Source organism: Eucalyptus grandis, chromosome 6, assembly GCF_016545825.1.
Source record: "Eucalyptus grandis isolate ANBG69807.140 chromosome 6, ASM1654582v1, whole genome shotgun sequence".
NCBI lineage: Eukaryota > Viridiplantae > Streptophyta > Magnoliopsida > Myrtales > Myrtaceae > Eucalyptus > Eucalyptus grandis.
The window spans coordinates 51,468,875-51,487,843 of NC_052617.1; the positions used below are offsets into that span (position 1 = coordinate 51,468,875).

At 39.4% G+C, this 18,969-nt stretch overlaps 1 protein-coding gene across 1 annotated transcript; it reads left to right on the top strand.

The window, feature by feature from the left end:
- Window positions 1-4,730: 4,730 nt before the first annotated feature.
- LOC104450609 (pre-mRNA-processing-splicing factor 8A) lies at window positions 4,731-16,568 on the top strand. Its single transcript, XM_010065236.3, has 25 exons — window positions 4,731-4,984; window positions 5,712-5,835; window positions 5,934-6,026; window positions 6,268-6,658; window positions 7,335-7,821; window positions 7,919-8,709; window positions 8,843-8,928; window positions 9,102-9,284; window positions 9,398-9,712; window positions 9,796-10,100; window positions 10,182-10,636; window positions 10,731-10,857; window positions 10,956-11,197; window positions 11,300-11,423; window positions 11,503-11,692; window positions 11,791-11,898; window positions 12,035-12,288; window positions 12,480-13,203; window positions 13,326-13,580; window positions 13,678-14,151; window positions 14,657-14,818; window positions 14,905-15,102; window positions 15,334-15,612; window positions 15,706-15,948; window positions 16,157-16,568. The coding sequence occupies exons 1-25, from the start codon at window positions 4,731-4,733 to the stop codon at window positions 16,346-16,348; spliced, it is 7,056 nt and encodes a 2,351-aa protein (XP_010063538.2). The 3' UTR covers window positions 16,349-16,568.
- The last annotated feature ends 2,401 nt before the right edge of the window (window positions 16,569-18,969 follow it).

The window sequence follows — 18,969 nt, forward strand, 5'->3', positions numbered from 1 at the left end:
TAGCAAGTTCCTAAATGACCTCACCGCTGAGAAATCTATCGAAATGAGATAGTTTAGCACAATTGTGATGCTTACATAAAAGCTGGAGGTAAAAATTAACTTCAAGCAAAAGGAGAGAACTCTTTAGGCAGAAGATGAAGCTATTCTTACTATATCGAATTTTCCTTTGGTTAAATTAAATTTAGCGCCCGTGTTTGTCATTCATAAACAAAATATTAAAAAGCTACGCTGAAAAGGTGATGGACATTCTGGTAAAAAAAGGTTTAAAAACCTGTCATTCTAGTCATCATATAAATGCTTCTTGAAACCCGAGCGAGCTTCCATTTAGTTACATTGTGTTTAACGTTATACTACTTATACGACATATTTCTTTTCACCCTCTAAAAGTTTTACTTTCCAAATCTCTTGATTTTTCAAAAGATTCAAATTTTTCACTTTCTTTTGTCGTCCAAACGTAGTGATCCCGTTAGTACCATGGCACAACCTTTGTTGAAGTTGACAATCTTTTTTTTTTTTTTTTTTCTCAATTATTATTAATTTCTTCTTCTTTTTTCATATCATAAGCCAATGACCCTTGCTTAGACCAGGTGAAGGCCTTCATGCTCTTGTGGGCCACAAGTGAAGGCCGTGAGCCTAGCCCATTGCCTTATTCAGGAGAGGGGCAATGCCCTCACTTGTGGCCGGCGAGGATTGGCCAAACATCTCACGGGCCTAAAGTTAGGAGGAAAAAAAAATTCATAAATTCATATATATATATTTATAAAAAAATGTCCACGTTGGTACCCATTATATCATTTAACCAATATATCATTTAACTGGTCGACATTGACTAAACCACAACTTCAATGATTTTAGACCAAATTGTTCGGAATGACTAAATTGGCAATTTGTCAAAAGATTCGAGACAAAATTGACCAAATTAAAAAGTTTAAAATAAGCATAAAAACAATATATTTATGACATTTTTGGTAATTTTCCCTACATTTTCCACATGTAACATCCACACACTACCATATGGCAATATCTATTTCATTCATTCCAACCGGCACACTATAAGTATCTCCAAAACAATGCATATGGAAACTCAAATTCATCACATTAATAGAGCTCTCTTTTTCTCTATATATTTTGACAAGGTCGAGTCTATATAGTCCACTCCTCTCAAGCTCTCTCTTTCTTCGTCCAAGTCACCATCTTCCTCCTTTCATTCCGACCAATTTGATCTCATCCTTTTTCTATCCTACCACTAAAAATAATCTGTATATACCTCACCATCCATTCATATCAAGGTACTATTATCACTTCTACCACTTAAAAATTGAAAAGGTCAGTATTGAATAGCACGAAATTTTGACTCGATGAGCGTTGACTAGGGTTCATTAGACAAATGCCTAAATGGATTTGTCTCCTCATTCTTTTTTTAGCGGGCTCAATTCCGACTAAACCTGTCAAATGGATAAGTTAGGTCAAGTTTGAGTCGGGTCTTAAATGGTCCAATCCAAATCGACTCATTTAATCTGTTTATGACTCATTTATCGTAGTGTAAATTTTTTTACCTATACCCAACTCGATCTATATCTAACCCATTTAATTATACGTAAGAAAAATTATTTTTTTTATGTTTTTTAAAAAAGGGTATTGCTAAAATACTTTTATGCAATACAAATTTAATGAACAAAAATTATAATTTTTTTTAAAATTGAATTTTTAATTATTTTTATTTTTTAAAAATATAATTTTAACTTTTCTTTTGCCTAGCTTGCCCGAGCTAATTGGTCGAGTCTCGCCAAATCGATGAGGCTCGAGCCTTGCTAGACATCGTGAGGCCTCCACCTTGCCAGATTTGGCGAGCTTGAGCTCTCTCGATGCCAGCGAGCTCGAGTCTCGCTTGGTCGATCGCCGGCCATCGCCATGCTGGCCATTGACAAAGATTAGGAAGAAGAAAGAAAAAAAGAAAAAGAAAAAAGAAATATATAATTTTGATTTTTATAAAATAATATCTTTATAAAGTCAAAGATGAAAGAGAGAGATTGTGAGGCTTGAGTTGGAAATGAGTTCAAAGTCCAATCTATTTAAGCCCCATTTATCCAAATTATTTAATTTTTAAATCCATTCGACTAGTCTCTTCAAAAAGTAAGTGATCCATAAATGACATATTTATGATTTAAATAGGTCACATATGGGTTTAAGACCTATTTTGACACTTCTAATTCCAAACTAGCAAACTCATGACTTGAATTACTTCCCAAAAGCACGTATCTTCCGGACACATTGAGAAACACCTTCTATCGAGCAAACCAGACATGGATGGTCTGATGAGATTCTGTTCATCAGTTATCTATTGCGAGATACCCCTTGAATAATTCATTTGAAAGCCTGAATTTAGCGATGGAACAATTGTTCCGCATTCCTCGCCTACCACCTAGAACTCAATAGTTGAATTCCGTGCATTTTTAGAGATCGGCTTAGTAACAAATTTACTAAATTAAAAGTCTTAAATAGAAAGAGATTAAAAAAGGAAAGATATCTTGATACCCAACCGAAAAGAGAAGCAACCAAATGTGGAGAGTGTCGAGAGTAACCCGCGTGCACGAATCGTTGAGATTGAGAACCGACTGAAGCAGGGAGCAAATTTCACGTTTAGATTGAACTGGGCCTGAGAAATCTTACGGGTACATTCGAAACTTCGCGGAAATGAGCAAAGAATTCCAATAAAATAGCCGTGCACTATAGTTTTTATTCAATTACAATAACTAGACCAATTAAAATGATTCACACTTAATTTGATTGTAGTTCATACAAAAACAATTAAAATAACTCCACCACCGTATTCTTTATTTCTGAAATGTAATTATAGTATAATCTAATAATAAATGATATACTTTGTTGTAATTATAGGGGCAAATACTACAAAAAAAAAAAAAAAAAAACCTCAAATTATGCCCACTCTTATATGAGTACCCAAAATTTTTTTTTATGTCACAAAAAATCCCTAACTTATCGACACAAATACTCCTAACTTTTCTTTTGTTTTGCAAAAAAACGAAAATTCAAATTTATACATATGTGGCATATATATAATATACACACATTATTTATTTCAGTTTCAGTCAATGTATACTTGTCACACCGGTATAAGTTCTGGATTTTTAAAAATACAAAAAAAGGGGTTTGCTCAAGTGAAGTTACCATGCGATTCTGTTCAAGGAGAGGTTCTATTTTTTACCCTAGATTTATGCACTTTTCAACTTTTGTTTGCACGACAAATTTTATATATATATTAGTTTTCAGTTTTCTTATCAAGTCATTGAACTTGTTGAATATTCTAATCAATCCCTAACGATACCAATCCCAATCAATTCAAGTTGACATGGCCATCCAATCATGTTGGAGTATGATGAGAAACCGATTTTCTTTCCATGGTGGCTTGTCATGCAGAGGCAAAAATTCTCGAAGGTGGCTTGTTCAAAGAAGCAAAATTCAGGTCACTTGTTTACCGTGTCTCGTCCACGGAGGCAAACTTTCTTTCCATGTTATACTTCGGTATGGCCCAACGGCCATCGTAGATCCGCATCGATCGGAATGGGATGCCAGAGGCATTTCATTAAAAAAAATTCAAAGGCAAGTTCAATGACTTGATTAGATGCATTGGGAGTGCAACGACTCGATAGCCAAAAGCGGGGCAATTCGATAAACAAAAAATGAAAATATTCCTTTGTTTAAAATGAAGAAGAAGTTGCGACCCGAAACCGTTGAGCATACTTTAGTCTCTCCGACACCTATTTTGCATTTTAAATTGGACGACGATGATTCTTTAGACGTCCTTGGTAAGAACCGTGATCCCCGTTATAATAGGAGCAATTACGCAGAATTCATGAGCCGATAACAAATGGACCGTCGTCAAGCAAAAGCTTGAACCGGAAGATCCGGCCCATGACCCGTTTATGCCGAAGGTGGTCCTGACCCGCAACCGCCTCCATCTTTCGGACGCTAACTTCGACTGCAAAGTTGTCAAATGCCATTGCTCCACAGAGAGAGAGAGAGAGAGAGAGAGAGAGAGAGAGGGCAATGCCATGCTCGATACAGTCTATAGAGTCATGCCATTCGACGTGGCTGCACATGACTCTCGGGAATAGCCTCGAGCTATCTTGAACCACCATTCTTCCCTCTCGATCTCCTCCTTCGAGCTCAGCTCACGTTGCGGCTCCGTGTAGAGAGGTGCCATGGCTTGATAAAGCGACACAATCCAGAGATTTCCTAAGTGAAGGTCGTAATCAATCTATATCTCGAAATCTTAGGATTTTTTTGAGTGTTTTAAGTGATGCGCTATATGTTAATTGTATAACATTGTAATAAATACAGGTAGATGATAATTGGGGAGATGCAATCTCCACCATTAGATCGAGAGGAGATCTACGGCTACAATTAACTTTGTATTTGTATATATAAGGGTCTCATGTTTTATTTGTATATCATTTACAAGTGCAATACATTTAGAGATCCTCTGTCTAGAGTTTAAGAAAGGAGGCTGACTTGAGAAGACCTTTGCACGGAGACCTAACTTGTGAACTTCAATAACAAATTTTCAGGTGTGTTCTTCTAATTCTCCTCCTTTATCATTATCTGTTGATTGTTTGTTCGCATCATTTTTTTCCTGAAATTGGCATATGATTCCTACCAACAGCCGCGCGGTTCGACCTGCCGGGGGGTTTTCCTAGGGTTTTGGAGTCATGTGGAACGACGCTGGCAACGGCCAGATTGCCCCGCCGGGGAACAGTGACCCCTCCACGATCACTTTGCCGCCCGCACCACAGCCATCGTACACCGTCCTGCCCTCGCCGGCCGAGGCTGAGGCCAGGCTCGAGGGGAAGGCGCGGAAATGGATGCAGCTCAACTCGAAGCGGTACGGGGACAAGAGGAAGTTCGGGTTCGTGGAGCCGCAGAAGGAAGACATGCCTCCCGAGCACGTCAGGAAGATTATTCGGTGTGTTCTCTTCTACGTGTATTTTCCTTGATATATACTTTTTCGTTGTTCAGGTGGAATTTTGTTTTTATAAGCCACGTGTTCCATTGATGATTTTTCTCCTCGAAAGTTGGCGGTCCTTTGGTGGGGCGTGCGATTTTTGGGGGTCTCTGGGAATGATGTTTTCTGAGTTGTACGGGGCATCCTTATCTGTCGCTATCATTTCATTATTTGCAATAAGGATAATTATGTTTCACGATGCTTACTAGCGAATTATGTCATTTCTAAGACGGCCTTCAAGTTTGATATGGTGGGTCCATTTGGGGGCGATGGAGATGATTTCGCGTTTCACTATAAGACCATACTAGATAAAAGCTTCATAGAACAATAGAGTGACAATGTTGTTGTTGGCACGACGCGTGACGTTCTATTTAAAAATATCTTTTTGAAGCTACTCTCATGTCAAATCAAGATATTAATTTCCCTCTACCACGCCCCTGTATTTCAAAGGGAAATGCGTCGCAGGGATCTAGACGGGATTAACCCTGTGAAGGAGGGTTTCCCTTGTGGCCGGGCCTCCCGTGGAGGTTCCATTTTTATCGAGGGGAACCCCTCTCTCTATCATGTCTTCTTCTAGAATGTCAAAGCCTTTTTTAAGGTCTTGCTTAGGACCTGAAAATTTGGCTCTAGCTTTCGTTCTATCTCATTGAAAAATATATTGCTAAGAGGTATTTTGCAATTGTGGCAGGGACCATGGGGACATGTCCTCTAAAAAATATCGCCATGATAAACGTGTATACCTTGGAGCTTTGAAGTTCGTTCCTCATGCAGTTTATAAGCTCCTAGAGAACATGCCCATGCCATGGGAGCAGGTACTTATTTCTCCTCACTGCCTAAAAATAGTTTAGCGAAGTTTGAGTCTTCATGGTTCCTAGGTCGGTTTAAATTTTCACTGTTCGTGTCGGTGCAGGTTCGCGACGTGAAGGTTTTATACCATATCACCGGGGCAATAACATTCGTCAATGAAATACCTTGGGTTGTCGAGCCCATCTATTTAGCTCAGGCATGTCTTCATTTTAATATGTTCTTCTATTATTTTCCAGGTTCTTCTTCTGCATTAATTGGTAGGGTTTTCGACTGTCGTTTATTTTGTATCTTGTACACGGCACCTTTTCCCCGGTGGTACTTCACATTTGATGGAACGTGACAATTTTTTTCTTTTTTAAGTTAGAATGTTTACTTCTCACTGTTATAAATCTCTGGCATGTGATTTTGCTTACGCATATTTTGGACTAATTTTTCAGTGGGGTACAATGTGGATCATGATGCGAAGGGAGAAAAGGGATAGAAGGCATTTCAAGAGAATGCGGTTTCCACCTTTTGATGACGAGGAACCTCCCCTGGATTATGCCGATAATCTATTGGATGTCGATCCTCTGGAACCGATTCAGTTAGAGTTAGATGAAGAAGAAGATTCGGCTGTTTGTGCTTGGTTTTATGACCATAAGCCTCTTGTGAAAACAAAGCTTGTAAATGGTCCGAGTTATAGGAAGTGGCATCTGTCTCTGCCAATTATGGCCACCCTCCATCGGCTAGCGGGGCAGCTTCTTTCTGATTTGATTGACCGCAACTACTTTTATCTGTTTGATATGGAGTCCTTTTTCACTGCGAAAGCACTGAACATGTGCATACCAGGTACGCTTCACGCGCTGAGCTTGAGGATTTCTGTCTTTGCAACTTTTTATTTCTCTGCAGAACAGTTTACTCTTTGAGTGCTATGGACAACAACGAAGAAATTCATTATGGATCCTACGTTGCTCTTTCTTTGATTCGACACTATCGATGCCACCTTGTGGAAGTTGGAGGTGGCATACAGTCGAAACATGGCGTGTTTAGATAAATCTTTCAATAAGAGATGCTCTATGGGGCCAATTGAGGATGTCTCTGGGGAGGTTCATTTTCATTGTCTGAGAGTTTAAGTTATTTTCTTGCTGTGTATGAAACCGTCTCTTGCGTAGCTCATTGGGTGTTTGAAGCTTGGGAATCAAGATTTTACTGCTTTTTTATTTGAAGATTCTTTTTTTTTTTTTTGGTGAACGGTAATTGTATTAAGCTAAGCCAATATGTACAAGCAACGGCACTGGCTTACACTCAATACGAACAAAGCATAATGAGTGGAAGGGTGCCGAAATAAAAGAAAAGCCAACAAGGCAAAAGCTAGAAGGCACAAACATGCATGAATAAATGTTCGTTCAATTTCTCAAGCTGTAGCCACTTTTTGCTCTTCAATGCTTTATTTTATACTGTGGATGCAATACTCCCTAGAGTATTTAAATTAAAGTTCAAGCTTTGAGAGTCTTCACTCTTGCAGGAGGTCCTAAGTTTGAGCCACTCTACCGGGATATGGAAAAGGGAGATGAGGATTGGAATGAGTTCAATGACATCAACAAACTCATTATTCGATCTCCTCTTAGGACAGAATACAGGATTGCATTTCCACATCTTTACAACAATAGGCCTCGGAAAGTAAAGCTTTGTGTATACCATACTCCCATGGTCATGTATATAAAGACTGAGGATCCTGATTTACCGGCCTTCTATTATGATCCTTTGATTCATCCTATTGCCAGCATTAGCAAGGACCGGCGTGAGAAGAAGGCATATGATGATGAGGATGAGGAAAATTTCTCCTTGCCCGAAGGCATTGAACCTCTGCTGAATGATACCCAGCTTTATACTGACACCACAGCTGCAGGAATCTCGTTGTTATTTGCCCCACGCCCTTTCGACGCAAGATCTGGGCACATGCGACGGGCTGAAGATATACCCCTTGTGTCAGAGTGGTACAAGGAGCACTGGTAATGTCTTCATCGTTTTGGAGAATACTTTTGATGTTCGATTCTCTTACATCTAGCATAGGAATCTAAATCCGTGTGATTTTTATTTTATGTACAGTCCTCCAACATATCCCGTGAAAGTTCGAGTCAGCTATCAAAAATTGTTGAAATGTTTCGTCTTGAATGAGCTACATCATCGACCTCCTAAGGCTCAGAAGAAGAAGCATTTGTTCCGGTCTCTTCAGGCAACCAAATTTTTTCAGACTACTGAGCTGGATTGGGTGGAGGCGGGCCTGCAAGTATGTAAGCAGGGCTACAACATGTTGAATCTGTTGATACACAGGAAGAATTTGAACTACCTTCACCTTGACTACAATTTCAATCTTAAGCCAGTGAAGACTCTCACAACCAAAGAAAGGAAGAAATCACGATTCGGCAATGCATTTCATCTCTGTCGTGAGATTCTGCGTCTTACAAAGCTTGTGGTCGATGCCAATGTCCAGTTCAGACTAGGAAACGTGGATGCATTCCAATTGGCTGATGGTTTACAGTATACATTTTCACACGTTGGACAGTTGACTGGCATGTATCGATATAAGTATCGACTGATGAGGCAGATCAGAATGTGTAAAGACCTGAAGCACTTAATTTACTATCGCTTCAATACAGGGCCCGTGGGAAAGGGACCTGGATGCGGTTTCTGGGCACCAATGTGGAGGGTGTGGCTGTTCTTTCTGCGTGGTATAGTACCTTTGCTTGAAAGGTGGTTAGGGAACTTATTGGCCCGTCAATTTGAAGGACGCCATTCAAAAGGGGTCGCTAAGACCATAACAAAGCAACGGGTGGAAAGTCATTTTGATCTGGAGCTTCGAGCTGCTGTTATGCATGATGTTCTTGATGCCATGCCAGGTAATGACATGATATTCATCAATTATCGTATTGTTACATATCCGTGTCCACTCTTTTTGATTTGTTGTTTCATAGCTGGATTATCTACCTTTCAGTGTGTCTAACATGTGATTCTTAATTTGATGTATTGCAGAGGGCATTAAGCACAATAAAGCGAGGACCATTTTGCAGCATCTTAGTGAAGCATGGCGCTGTTGGAAAGCCAATATTCCTTGGAAGGTACTGGGTGTGGGAAACTCTTATTTTTCTTTCTTTAAATTGAAATTATATTGAAATGAAGCAGTGTGCAATTCTCTTTTATCTTCTTCTTCTTCTTCTTCTTCTTCTGGCATATATAGGCTCACGCCTTGCTTTATCTTATGCTTTTCATGCCTCGTCTTGATCATCCACAGGTTCCTGGTCTTCCAGTTCCCATTGAAAACATGATTCTTCGTTATGTTAAATCGAAAGCTGATTGGTGGACAAACGTTGCACATTATAATCGTGAACGCATAAGAAGAGGTGCAACAGTTGATAAGACTGTTTGTCGGAAAAATCTTGGAAGATTGACTCGCCTCTGGTTTAAGGCTGAGCAGGTATGTTTTTGCATTGTAATTTCTGTTGATGGTTACTTGGCGTTACTTCCGTTGTTTGTGGTTGCACTTTTCCACTTGCGAATCAATCTTATGATCTATTTTTGCCGCTACAGGAACGACAACATAATTATCTGAAAGATGGGCCATTTATCACACCAGAAGAAGCTGTGGCAATTTATACTACGACTGTGCACTGGTTGGAATCAAGAAAGTTCTCTCCCATTCCTTTCCCTCCGTTGTCATACAAGCATGATACGAAGCTGCTTATTTTGGCTCTAGAGAAGCTAAAGGAATCTTACAGTGTTGCCGTGAGATTGAATCAGTTGCAGAGGGAGGAGTTGGGTCTCATTGAACAAGCATATGATAATCCTCATGAAGCTTTGTCACGTATAAAGCGTCACTTGCTTACACGACATGCCTTTAGAGAGGTAAATTTTTCACAACATCATAGGCTGGTTTGATCATATTATCTGTCATTTTGCTTGGATTTGACTGAATTTTTCTTTTGCAGGTGGGCATTGAGTTCATGGATCTGTATAGTTATTTGATTCCTGTATATGAAATAGAGCCTCTTGAGAAGATCACTGATGCATACCTTGACCAGTATCTGTGGTATGAAGGTGATAAACGTCATCTGTTTCCCAACTGGATTAAGCCTGCAGATTCAGAACCACCTCCGCTCTTAGTTTATAAGTGGTGTCAGGGTATAAATAACTTACAGGCAATATGGGATACAAGTGAGGGGCAGTGTGTAGTCATGCTTCAAACCAAGTTTGAGAAGTTCTTTGAAAAGATTGACTTGCATTTCTTAAATCGGTAATCTTCTGCAGTCTTTTGTCTGTGATGTCATTTGGATCCCTGTGCTTTAACTAATGTGGTTTTTGTGCAATGCTGCAGGCTTCTTCGCTTAATTCTCGATCACCACATTGCTGATTATATAACTGAGAAAAGCAATGCTGTCCTTTCTTACAAGGATATGAGCCATACAAACTTTTATGGTTTTATAAGGGGACTACAGTTTTCTTCTTTTGTTGTCCAGTTTTATGGACTTGTGTTGGATCTACTGCTTCTGGGATTGACTCGAGCCAGTGAGATTGCTGGTCCACCCCAGATGCCAAATGAGTTCATTACTTATTGGGACACAAAAGTTGAGACCAGACATCCCATTCGATTGTATTCTCGCTACATAGACAGAGTTCATATCCTGTTTAGATTCACTCATGATGAGGCCCGTGACCTTATCCAGCGGTACCTTACTGAACATCCTGACCCCAATAACGAAAACATGGTCGGATACAATAACAAGAAATGCTGGCCGAGAGATGCAAGGATGAGGCTTATGAAACATGATGGTAATGAATTCATCCACGATTTACAACTATCCATCCGTTTGTATTCTGTGTAGATAATAATTACTAAGACTGATTTTGGACTCTTTTTTTCAAGTTAATCTTGGGAGAAGTGTTTTCTGGGACATGAAGAACCGTCTTCCTAGAAGTCTTACAACCTTGGAGTGGGAGAACAGTTTTGTTTCTGTTTACAGCAAGGACAATCCCAACTTGCTATTCAGCATGTATGTATTTCTAAAATGTACCTTCAGATTGAATTAGAGTTGATTCCTACTTGTTTCCAACTAACAAATCATTTGATGCTTTTCTCTGTGATGCTTAGGTGTGGCTTTGAAGTCCGCATACTGCCGAAGATAAGAATGACGCAGGAAGCATTTAGCAATACCAGGGATGGCGTTTGGAGTTTGCAAAATGAGCAGACCAAAGAGCGGACAGCAGCTGCTTTTTTGCGGGTTGATGATGAACATATGAAAGTTTTCGAGAATCGTGTGAGGCAAATTCTGATGTCCTCTGGATCGACGACATTCACCAAGATTGTTAACAAATGGAATACTGCCCTCATAGGTACTTTTCGTTGGTTAATACCCTTTCTTCATTTTCAGTAATCAATTATTGTTAATGGGAATGTTAATATGTTCTCCTTTGCGAACTTAATGTATCATGCAGGACTCATGACATACTTCCGCGAAGCTACTGTGCATACACAAGAGCTTTTGGATTTGTTGGTCAAATGCGAGAACAAAATCCAAACGCGTATCAAGATCGGATTGAATTCTAAAATGCCTAGCAGGTAATTGTTTAATCATCTGACAAGTTAGCAAAAAATTGCTCTTTGCCAATTTGACTTCTAATTCTCCACTTTCATTCAGGTTTCCTCCGGTCATTTTTTACACCCCGAAGGAAATTGGAGGTCTTGGTATGCTCTCAATGGGTCATATATTGATTCCACAAAGCGATCTTCGATACAGCAAGCAAACTGATGTTGGTGTAACCCATTTTAGAAGTGGAATGAGTCATGAGGAGGATCAACTGATACCAAATCTTTATCGCTACATACAGGTATGGCATGATTTATGCCCTCTGTAATTACTTTGAGCTGGATGAAGTAATATGCTGTGCGTTTTCTGATTCTTGAGGCGATGCTAAATTTTTCACAGCCATGGGAAAGTGAGTTCATTGATTCACAGCGAGTATGGGCTGAATATGCTTTGAAGAGGCAAGAAGCTCTGACCCAAAACAGGCGTTTAACGTTGGAGGATTTGGAGGTGAGCATTAGAATTTGTTGCTCCCTATATGTTTATCTTTTTTGTTTATAGTCTTTAAGTTGAGTAGGTGAATTGAACATCTGATTTTTTCTTTTTGATTGTTAAGCTTATACAAATTTCCTGCCTTTTCTCTTAGGACTCATGGGACAGGGGGATACCTCGCATAAATACTCTGTTTCAGAAGGATAGACATACGCTTGCGTATGACAAAGGATGGAGGGTACGGACTGATTTCAAGCAGTACCAGGTCCTCAAACAAAACCCTTTTTGGTGGACACACCAAAGGCACGATGGTAAACTTTGGAACTTGAATAACTATCGGACTGATGTTATCCAAGCTCTTGGAGGTGTTGAAGGGATCCTGGAGCACACCTTATTCAAAGGAACATAGTGAGTTTGGAGATTACTGTTCCATTGGCTAATTTCTTTATTCTTTCTCAAGGAGCATAATAGTCCAATGGAAAATTTTGATGCCCGTGACTGAAATTGGGGCTTGCATATATTATTTCCATCTATTTTCTGACTAATTGATTTGTTGGTGTTGAAGTCTTTACTTAACTCTTTTATCCTTGAAATTCCAGTTTTCCAACATGGGAAGGTCTCTTTTGGGAAAAAGCATCTGGTTTTGAAGAGTCGATGAAGTACAAAAAGTTGACAAATGCACAGAGATCTGGTCTGAACCAGATTCCGAACCGGAGGTTTACCTTGTGGTGGTCGCCTACAATTAATAGAGCAAATGTTTATGTGGGTTTCCAAGTGCAGTTGGATCTCACTGGAATATTTATGCATGGGAAGATTCCTACTTTGAAGATATCTCTAATCCAGATATTCCGTGCTCATTTGTGGCAAAAGATCCATGAGAGTGTTGTTATGGATCTTTGCCAAGTTCTTGACCAGGAGTTGGATGCATTAGAAATTGAAACTGTCCAGAAGGAAACTATCCACCCGAGGAAGAGTTACAAAATGAATAGTTCTTGTGCTGACATTCTTCTCTTTGCTGCCCATAGATGGCCAATGTCAAAGCCCAGTCTTGTGGCTGAATCTAAGGATGTTTTTGACCAAAAAGCAAGCAACAAGTATTGGATAGACATACAGCTTCGCTGGGGAGATTACGATTCTCACGATATTGAGCGTTACACAAGAGCCAAATTCATGGACTATACGACAGATAACATGTCTATATATCCATCTCCAGCTGGTATTATGATTGGACTTGATCTTGCTTATAACTTGCATTCTGCGTTTGGCAATTGGTTTCCTGGTTCCAAACCACTGTTTGCACAGGCTATGAATAAGATTATGAAGGTATTTACTGTTACGTAGTGCAAAAGTTGTGTCGATTCTGTTTATGTAATTCTATTTGTTATGAGGGTAATTGGTTTCTGGGTTCCAAATTACTAAATGATCATTGTATGTCCTCTGTGCAGTCAAATCCAGCATTGTATGTTCTCCGAGAGCGCATAAGGAAAGGTTTGCAGCTCTATTCTTCAGAGCCTACGGAGCCATACTTGTCATCTCAGAATTATGGAGAGATTTTCAGTAATCAAATTATATGGTTCGTTGATGACACTAATGTTTATCGCGTGACAATTCACAAGACATTCGAGGGAAATCTGACTACTAAGCCCATCAATGGTGCCATTTTCATATTCAATCCAAGGACTGGCCAGCTCTTCCTGAAGGTTTGTCATCTCGGAACATCATTTTAAATAAGTTCTTTCTTATCCATCTGGGACAATGAGCTTAGTTTACTGACTTTAATGCACTTTGATCATACAGGTCATTCATACAAGTGTTTGGGCTGGGCAAAAGCGTCTAGGTCAGCTTGCCAAGTGGAAAACTGCAGAAGAAGTAGCTGCTCTTGTGCGCTCTTTGCCTGTTGAAGAACAACCCAAGCAGGTCATCGTCACTCGGAAGGGGATGCTTGATCCTTTGGAGGTTCACTTGTTGGATTTCCCCAATATTGTTATTAAAGGGAGTGAGCTGCAACTACCATTCCAAGCTTGCTTGAAAATAGAAAAATTTGGTGATCTGATTTTGAGGGCAACAGAGCCTCAAATGCTTCTGTTTAACATATATGATGACTGGCTGAAGAGCATATCATCCTACACTGCATTCTCTCGTCTCATTTTGATTCTCCGTGCTCTTCATGTGAACAATGAGAAGGCTAAGATGTTACTAAAGCCCGATAAGACAGTTGTCACTGAACCTCATCATATTTGGCCGTCTCTCACAGATGATCAGTGGATGAAGGTAATGTGATGCTTTCACTTACTTCTGCTTGTGAGACTGTAATAGAATGATAGCACCTGCTTTGTGATATAGGTTGTACATTTTGCCAGAAATTTGCTCTTTTTTGTAATAAATGTTAGAATGATTATGTATGACTACAGTTTTTTTTTGGGTTAAGGACAATCTTTCACCTCTTTCTGATAATGGCATGCGTAAATGTGAAATCATAATGTTCAGGATATTAGGTGCTTGCATTATTGGAAGTTCGTGTATAAGTTTACTTATTGATATTTTGCCTTCAATTGCTGTTTGATGTTGCAATTTTATGGCTGGTAAATGTAAACAAACCTCCTATATTGTTTTTATTTTTGGTAAAAGGACCTCCGATATTGTTTTCTGTCACTATGTCTATTTTTCTAAGAAAAAGAATATACTCTTGTTTTTCTTTGGGCTAATTTAGCTATAACTTATTTCCTCCTGTTTTGAAATGTATAATAACTGTTCAAGTATACTTTCTCATATGCAGGTTGAAGTAGCCTTGAGAGACTTGATTCTCTCAGATTATGCAAAGAAGAACAACGTGAATACTACAGCTCTCACACAGTCTGAGATTCGTGATATTATACTTGGTGCTGAGATTACCCCTCCATCTCAACAGAGGCAGCAAATTGCGGAAATTGAGAAACAGGTACCATATGTCTTAGTTATGGAGAAGTGTTAAAATATCGTTCAGTGTCTCTGGCCTAGTTTGCTGACTTGGTAATATATATTCAGGCAAAAGAAGCCAGTCAGCTTACGGCAGTCACAACAAGAACCACCAATGTGCATGGTGATGAACTGATTGTGACCACTACAAGTCCTTATGAACAAGCTGCATTTGGGTCTAAGACTGACTGGCGTGTGAGAGCAATATCAGCGACCAATCTTTATCTTCGAGTGAACCACATATATGTTAATTCAGAGGACATAAAGGTATTTCATTGCCTTAATTTTATAAACGTTTGAATGGGTAATTCTTTTGGTAGGCAACCAAAAGGGGAATCATTACTTACCTTGAGACCTGGTAAGGGAAAAGGTTCAATTTGTACTCCATCCGTGTATAGTGGTTATTGAGTTCTAAGGAATTTATAAAGACAGAGCAAGGTAGCAAAATGTCCTAGTTTTTGCTATTTGCTTATACATGCTTTCCACTCGGTGATGCAGGAGACGGGATATACTTATATCATGCCCAAGAACATATTGAAGAAATTTATCTGCATAGCAGACCTGCGAACTCAGATTGCTGGGTACTTGTATGGTATAAGCCCACCCGATAATCCTCAGGTTAAAGAAATTCGCTGTATCGCGATGCCACCTCAATGGGGAACACATCAGCAAGTGAATCTTCCGAGTGCACTCCCTCAGCATGATTTCCTAAATGACTTGGAGCCATTGGGGTGGATGCACTCACAACCAAATGAGCTTCCACAGTTATCACCTCAAGTATGATCAAGTGCTAATTTTAGTGTCACTGATCTTGTGAATTGATATGGGGAGTCGTCTTGTATCTCACCTGTGCTGCTTTAATTTGGGTAGGATCTAACTAATCATGCTCGGGTTCTGGAGAACAACAAGCAATGGGACGGTGAAAAGTGCATTATCCTGACGTGCAGTTTCACGCCAGGTTCCTGCTCATTGACTGCTTACAAGCTCACCCCTTCAGGTTATGAATGGGGGCGTCTGAATAAAGATACCGGAAGCAATCCTGCCGGATACCTTCCGACTCACTATGAGAAGGTTCAGATACTTTTAAGCGACAGGTTCCTTGGCTTTTACATGGTAAGAAAGATGGATCATGTTACAAATGCTTCACATGGAACATAATTTGCACATCCTGTTAGAGTTGTCCCATTTGTCGCATTGCTCACGGACCTGATTTTATCAGACCTTGGAGATCAATTAGCAATAGTATCATTCTTCTTTATTTCATCCTTATCTCGTAATGACAGAATCACTTGACCTATTTTACTATCTCCTTCCAATGTAGATACCGGATAATGGCCCTTGGAACTACAACTTCATGGGAGTGAAGCACACATCAAGCATGAAGTATGGAATGAAACTGGGAACGCCGAGAGAGTACTATCACGAGGACAACAGGCCCACTCACTTCCTGGAGTTCAGCAAAATGGAAGAGGATGACACTGCTGAGGGCGACCGTGAAGACACATTTTCTTAGATATTTATAGAACTCCTTTTGTCACACCCCAAATTCTACCAAAATGGGGTATGACGCGGTTGTCCTTCCACTCAAAGGACACGACCTCAAACCACCTAAATTCCAACTCCCAAAAGTCTCCGGCGATGATGCTCTCACTCTAATGGCTACTAACCAAGAGATTTGAAAAGATTGGAAAAGAGAGGAGTGAGCAATCACAGCAAAGTGAGTAGTATATTTTTTTTAAGCAAATTGAGCATGTACATGTATACAAAGCAATACCAAAGTTTCATAATCCAAACTCAATGTATAAAATATATATTAACAAAGCTTTGTACAAGTCAGTTTGATCGTTTGACCGTTGGATTCCGTGTGATTGATTTAGCTCTAGTCAATAGGAGATATTTCTCCGAAAGGTTGTTTCTACGGTTTTAAGTTTTTCAACGTCCCATTGCTTTCTGTAGATGTCACTGAATTAGCAACAGTACGAGCTTAGCTAGAGTTTTCTTGTGTTTTTATATACGGTCGGCATAGTATGGAACTTGTCTTCGCAAGTTGTTTCCCCAAATACATCGGAACAAACTCAAATGTGTAAACAGGAGATAAGGAAAACACTGAATTCTGCCGGAGATGCAAATTTTCATATGATTGTAGAGAGAGACCGAGTGAGGGAGGGAGGGAGGGATGATTGTTATATTCGAATCTAAGGGAAGAAGAACTTGTAACTCGCTTTAACTGCCATGGAAAGAAATTTGAAGGGCAAGAGTCTTTGATGTTCCAAAATGTTGGAAAAGAGTCTTTGAAGAAAAATGGAAGTGACTGGAGTCTCGTTTTCATGGTCACGCTCGCACCCGTCTGGACCAGGCCTATTTGCTTTTTTCCCCGGTAGTCAAAAAATAGAATTAAATGACAATTCGCATGATTCATTGGCACAGTTAATCTCGTCCTTTTGCTGATCCCGAATCATGTTGATCTGTCAAAGCTATGAACTGTTCGGTGACCAGGCGTTTCCGCTTCTCTCTCTCTCTCTCTCTCTCTCTTTTCTGTGGCAGAAACCATCCAGAACACCAGCGAAAGCATTACTGAAGCAGAAACCAAAGCCAACCCAACATAGATCCACTTTTACTACAGAGCCTCGGGCCAGGACAATGATCCATTTCGACTTGACGGAAGGCCTCTCGAAAGAAAGAGCAGTCTTGTTAGTCAACAAGGGATGGACCGTATAAGCCGTAGCTTACATTGACGATGACCGTCATCTGGTCAGAGAATACGGGTGTCGAGCGGCCCACTGAAGTGCAAAGATTATTTGCTGAGACCTCAGAGACGTATTTCAGCCCCATTCCAGCGCCAAATTATCGTCGCTGTGTTCTCTGCAAACTCTGTACTAGAAAATCATCCATAGCCTTCTCAATTGCCAATTAAGTATACACGACCCTTAAAAGGTTCAAAAATATGAGGAATTTTTTTTTTTTAATTCGGTCATAAACCTTTTTACTCGTGATAATTAAGTTCTAAATCTTTTCGAGGTTTGCCAATTGAGTCAATCTACCCAATTATGGCTGGAAATTACTCAAAATGAAAGCTAGTCAATCTATGTGATGTTGACATTTTTTAATAATATTTTATTTTATCTTTTTTTTTTTTTTTTATTTTTTTCTTTCCTTCTTCCTCTAAAGCTTGGCAATCAGCCAGAGGTGAGGGTCAACGAGGCTCGTGCTGGTGGCCAGTGGGGTGAGCTTCGCCATAAGTAGGGCAAGTCGACCTTGCCCAGCGAAAGCAAGGTCAAGCCTTGCCAAAGGCAAGCGAGGCTTACCCAAGGCTAGTGAAGTCAATGTCACCAGCCCTCACCTCTAGCCAATTGTTGGCCACCATTGAGGCCCAATAACTGGCTAGAGGAAGAAGGGAAGGAAAAAGATAAGAAAATAAAAAATAAATAAAAAGATAAAAAATATTAAAATATTATTTAAAATTGTTCACGTATGTTGACTGTGTCATATAAGATGGCACGAGTCCACATCATTTACATTAGTGATTTCTTACAAAAATTGGCCAAAATGACTCAATTGGCAAAATGTGAAAAATGTTTATGATTCAATTGATATAATTAAAAGGTTTATGACAGAACTAATAAATATGCAATAGATTTATGATTCTTTGTATAATTTCCCTATCAAAGATATATGAACTACTCCATATTGGACTAGCTAAGTAAACAAACGACTCTCATCAAAACGAATAATTTACAAAGAGTTAGTATTCCTTGAAGCAAAAGGAATCAAACCTTTGAGTAACCGCACCAAACCCATGTCTCCCCATTTTAAGTTCTATTCAATGTTGATAATAATAGTGTTGCTCTAAAAGGAGGGTTTTTGGTTCGGTGTCTAATTGATATTATATGAACATGTACCAAATGACCAAGTTGACTTACTCTTGTAGAATCGATGTCATAAAGATTCATTCACAACCACAATAAAAAGATTTCTCGGATAGTTGCTTTGGTTTTAATATTCCTTAAAATGAATGGAATAAAACCTCTATATAACAAGACCAAGACCCATTGTCTCTCATTTTAATTTCTATACAATACTAATAATACTAATGTTTCTCTAAAATGGAGGGTTTTTTATTCGGCGTCTAATTGA

Excerpts from the sequence above, each read along its gene's own strand:
- LOC104450609 (XM_010065236.3), top strand. The coding sequence starts at position 4,731 with ATGTGGAACGACGCTGGCAACGGCCAGATTGCCCCGCCGGGGAACAGT. Across the intron at positions 11,899-12,034 it reads TAACGTTGGAGGATTTGGAG|GACTCATGGGACAGGGGGAT; the intron begins GTGAGCATTAGA and ends CTTTTCTCTTAG. Across the intron at positions 15,949-16,156 it reads GGTTCCTTGGCTTTTACATG|ATACCGGATAATGGCCCTTG; the intron begins GTAAGAAAGATG and ends CTTCCAATGTAG.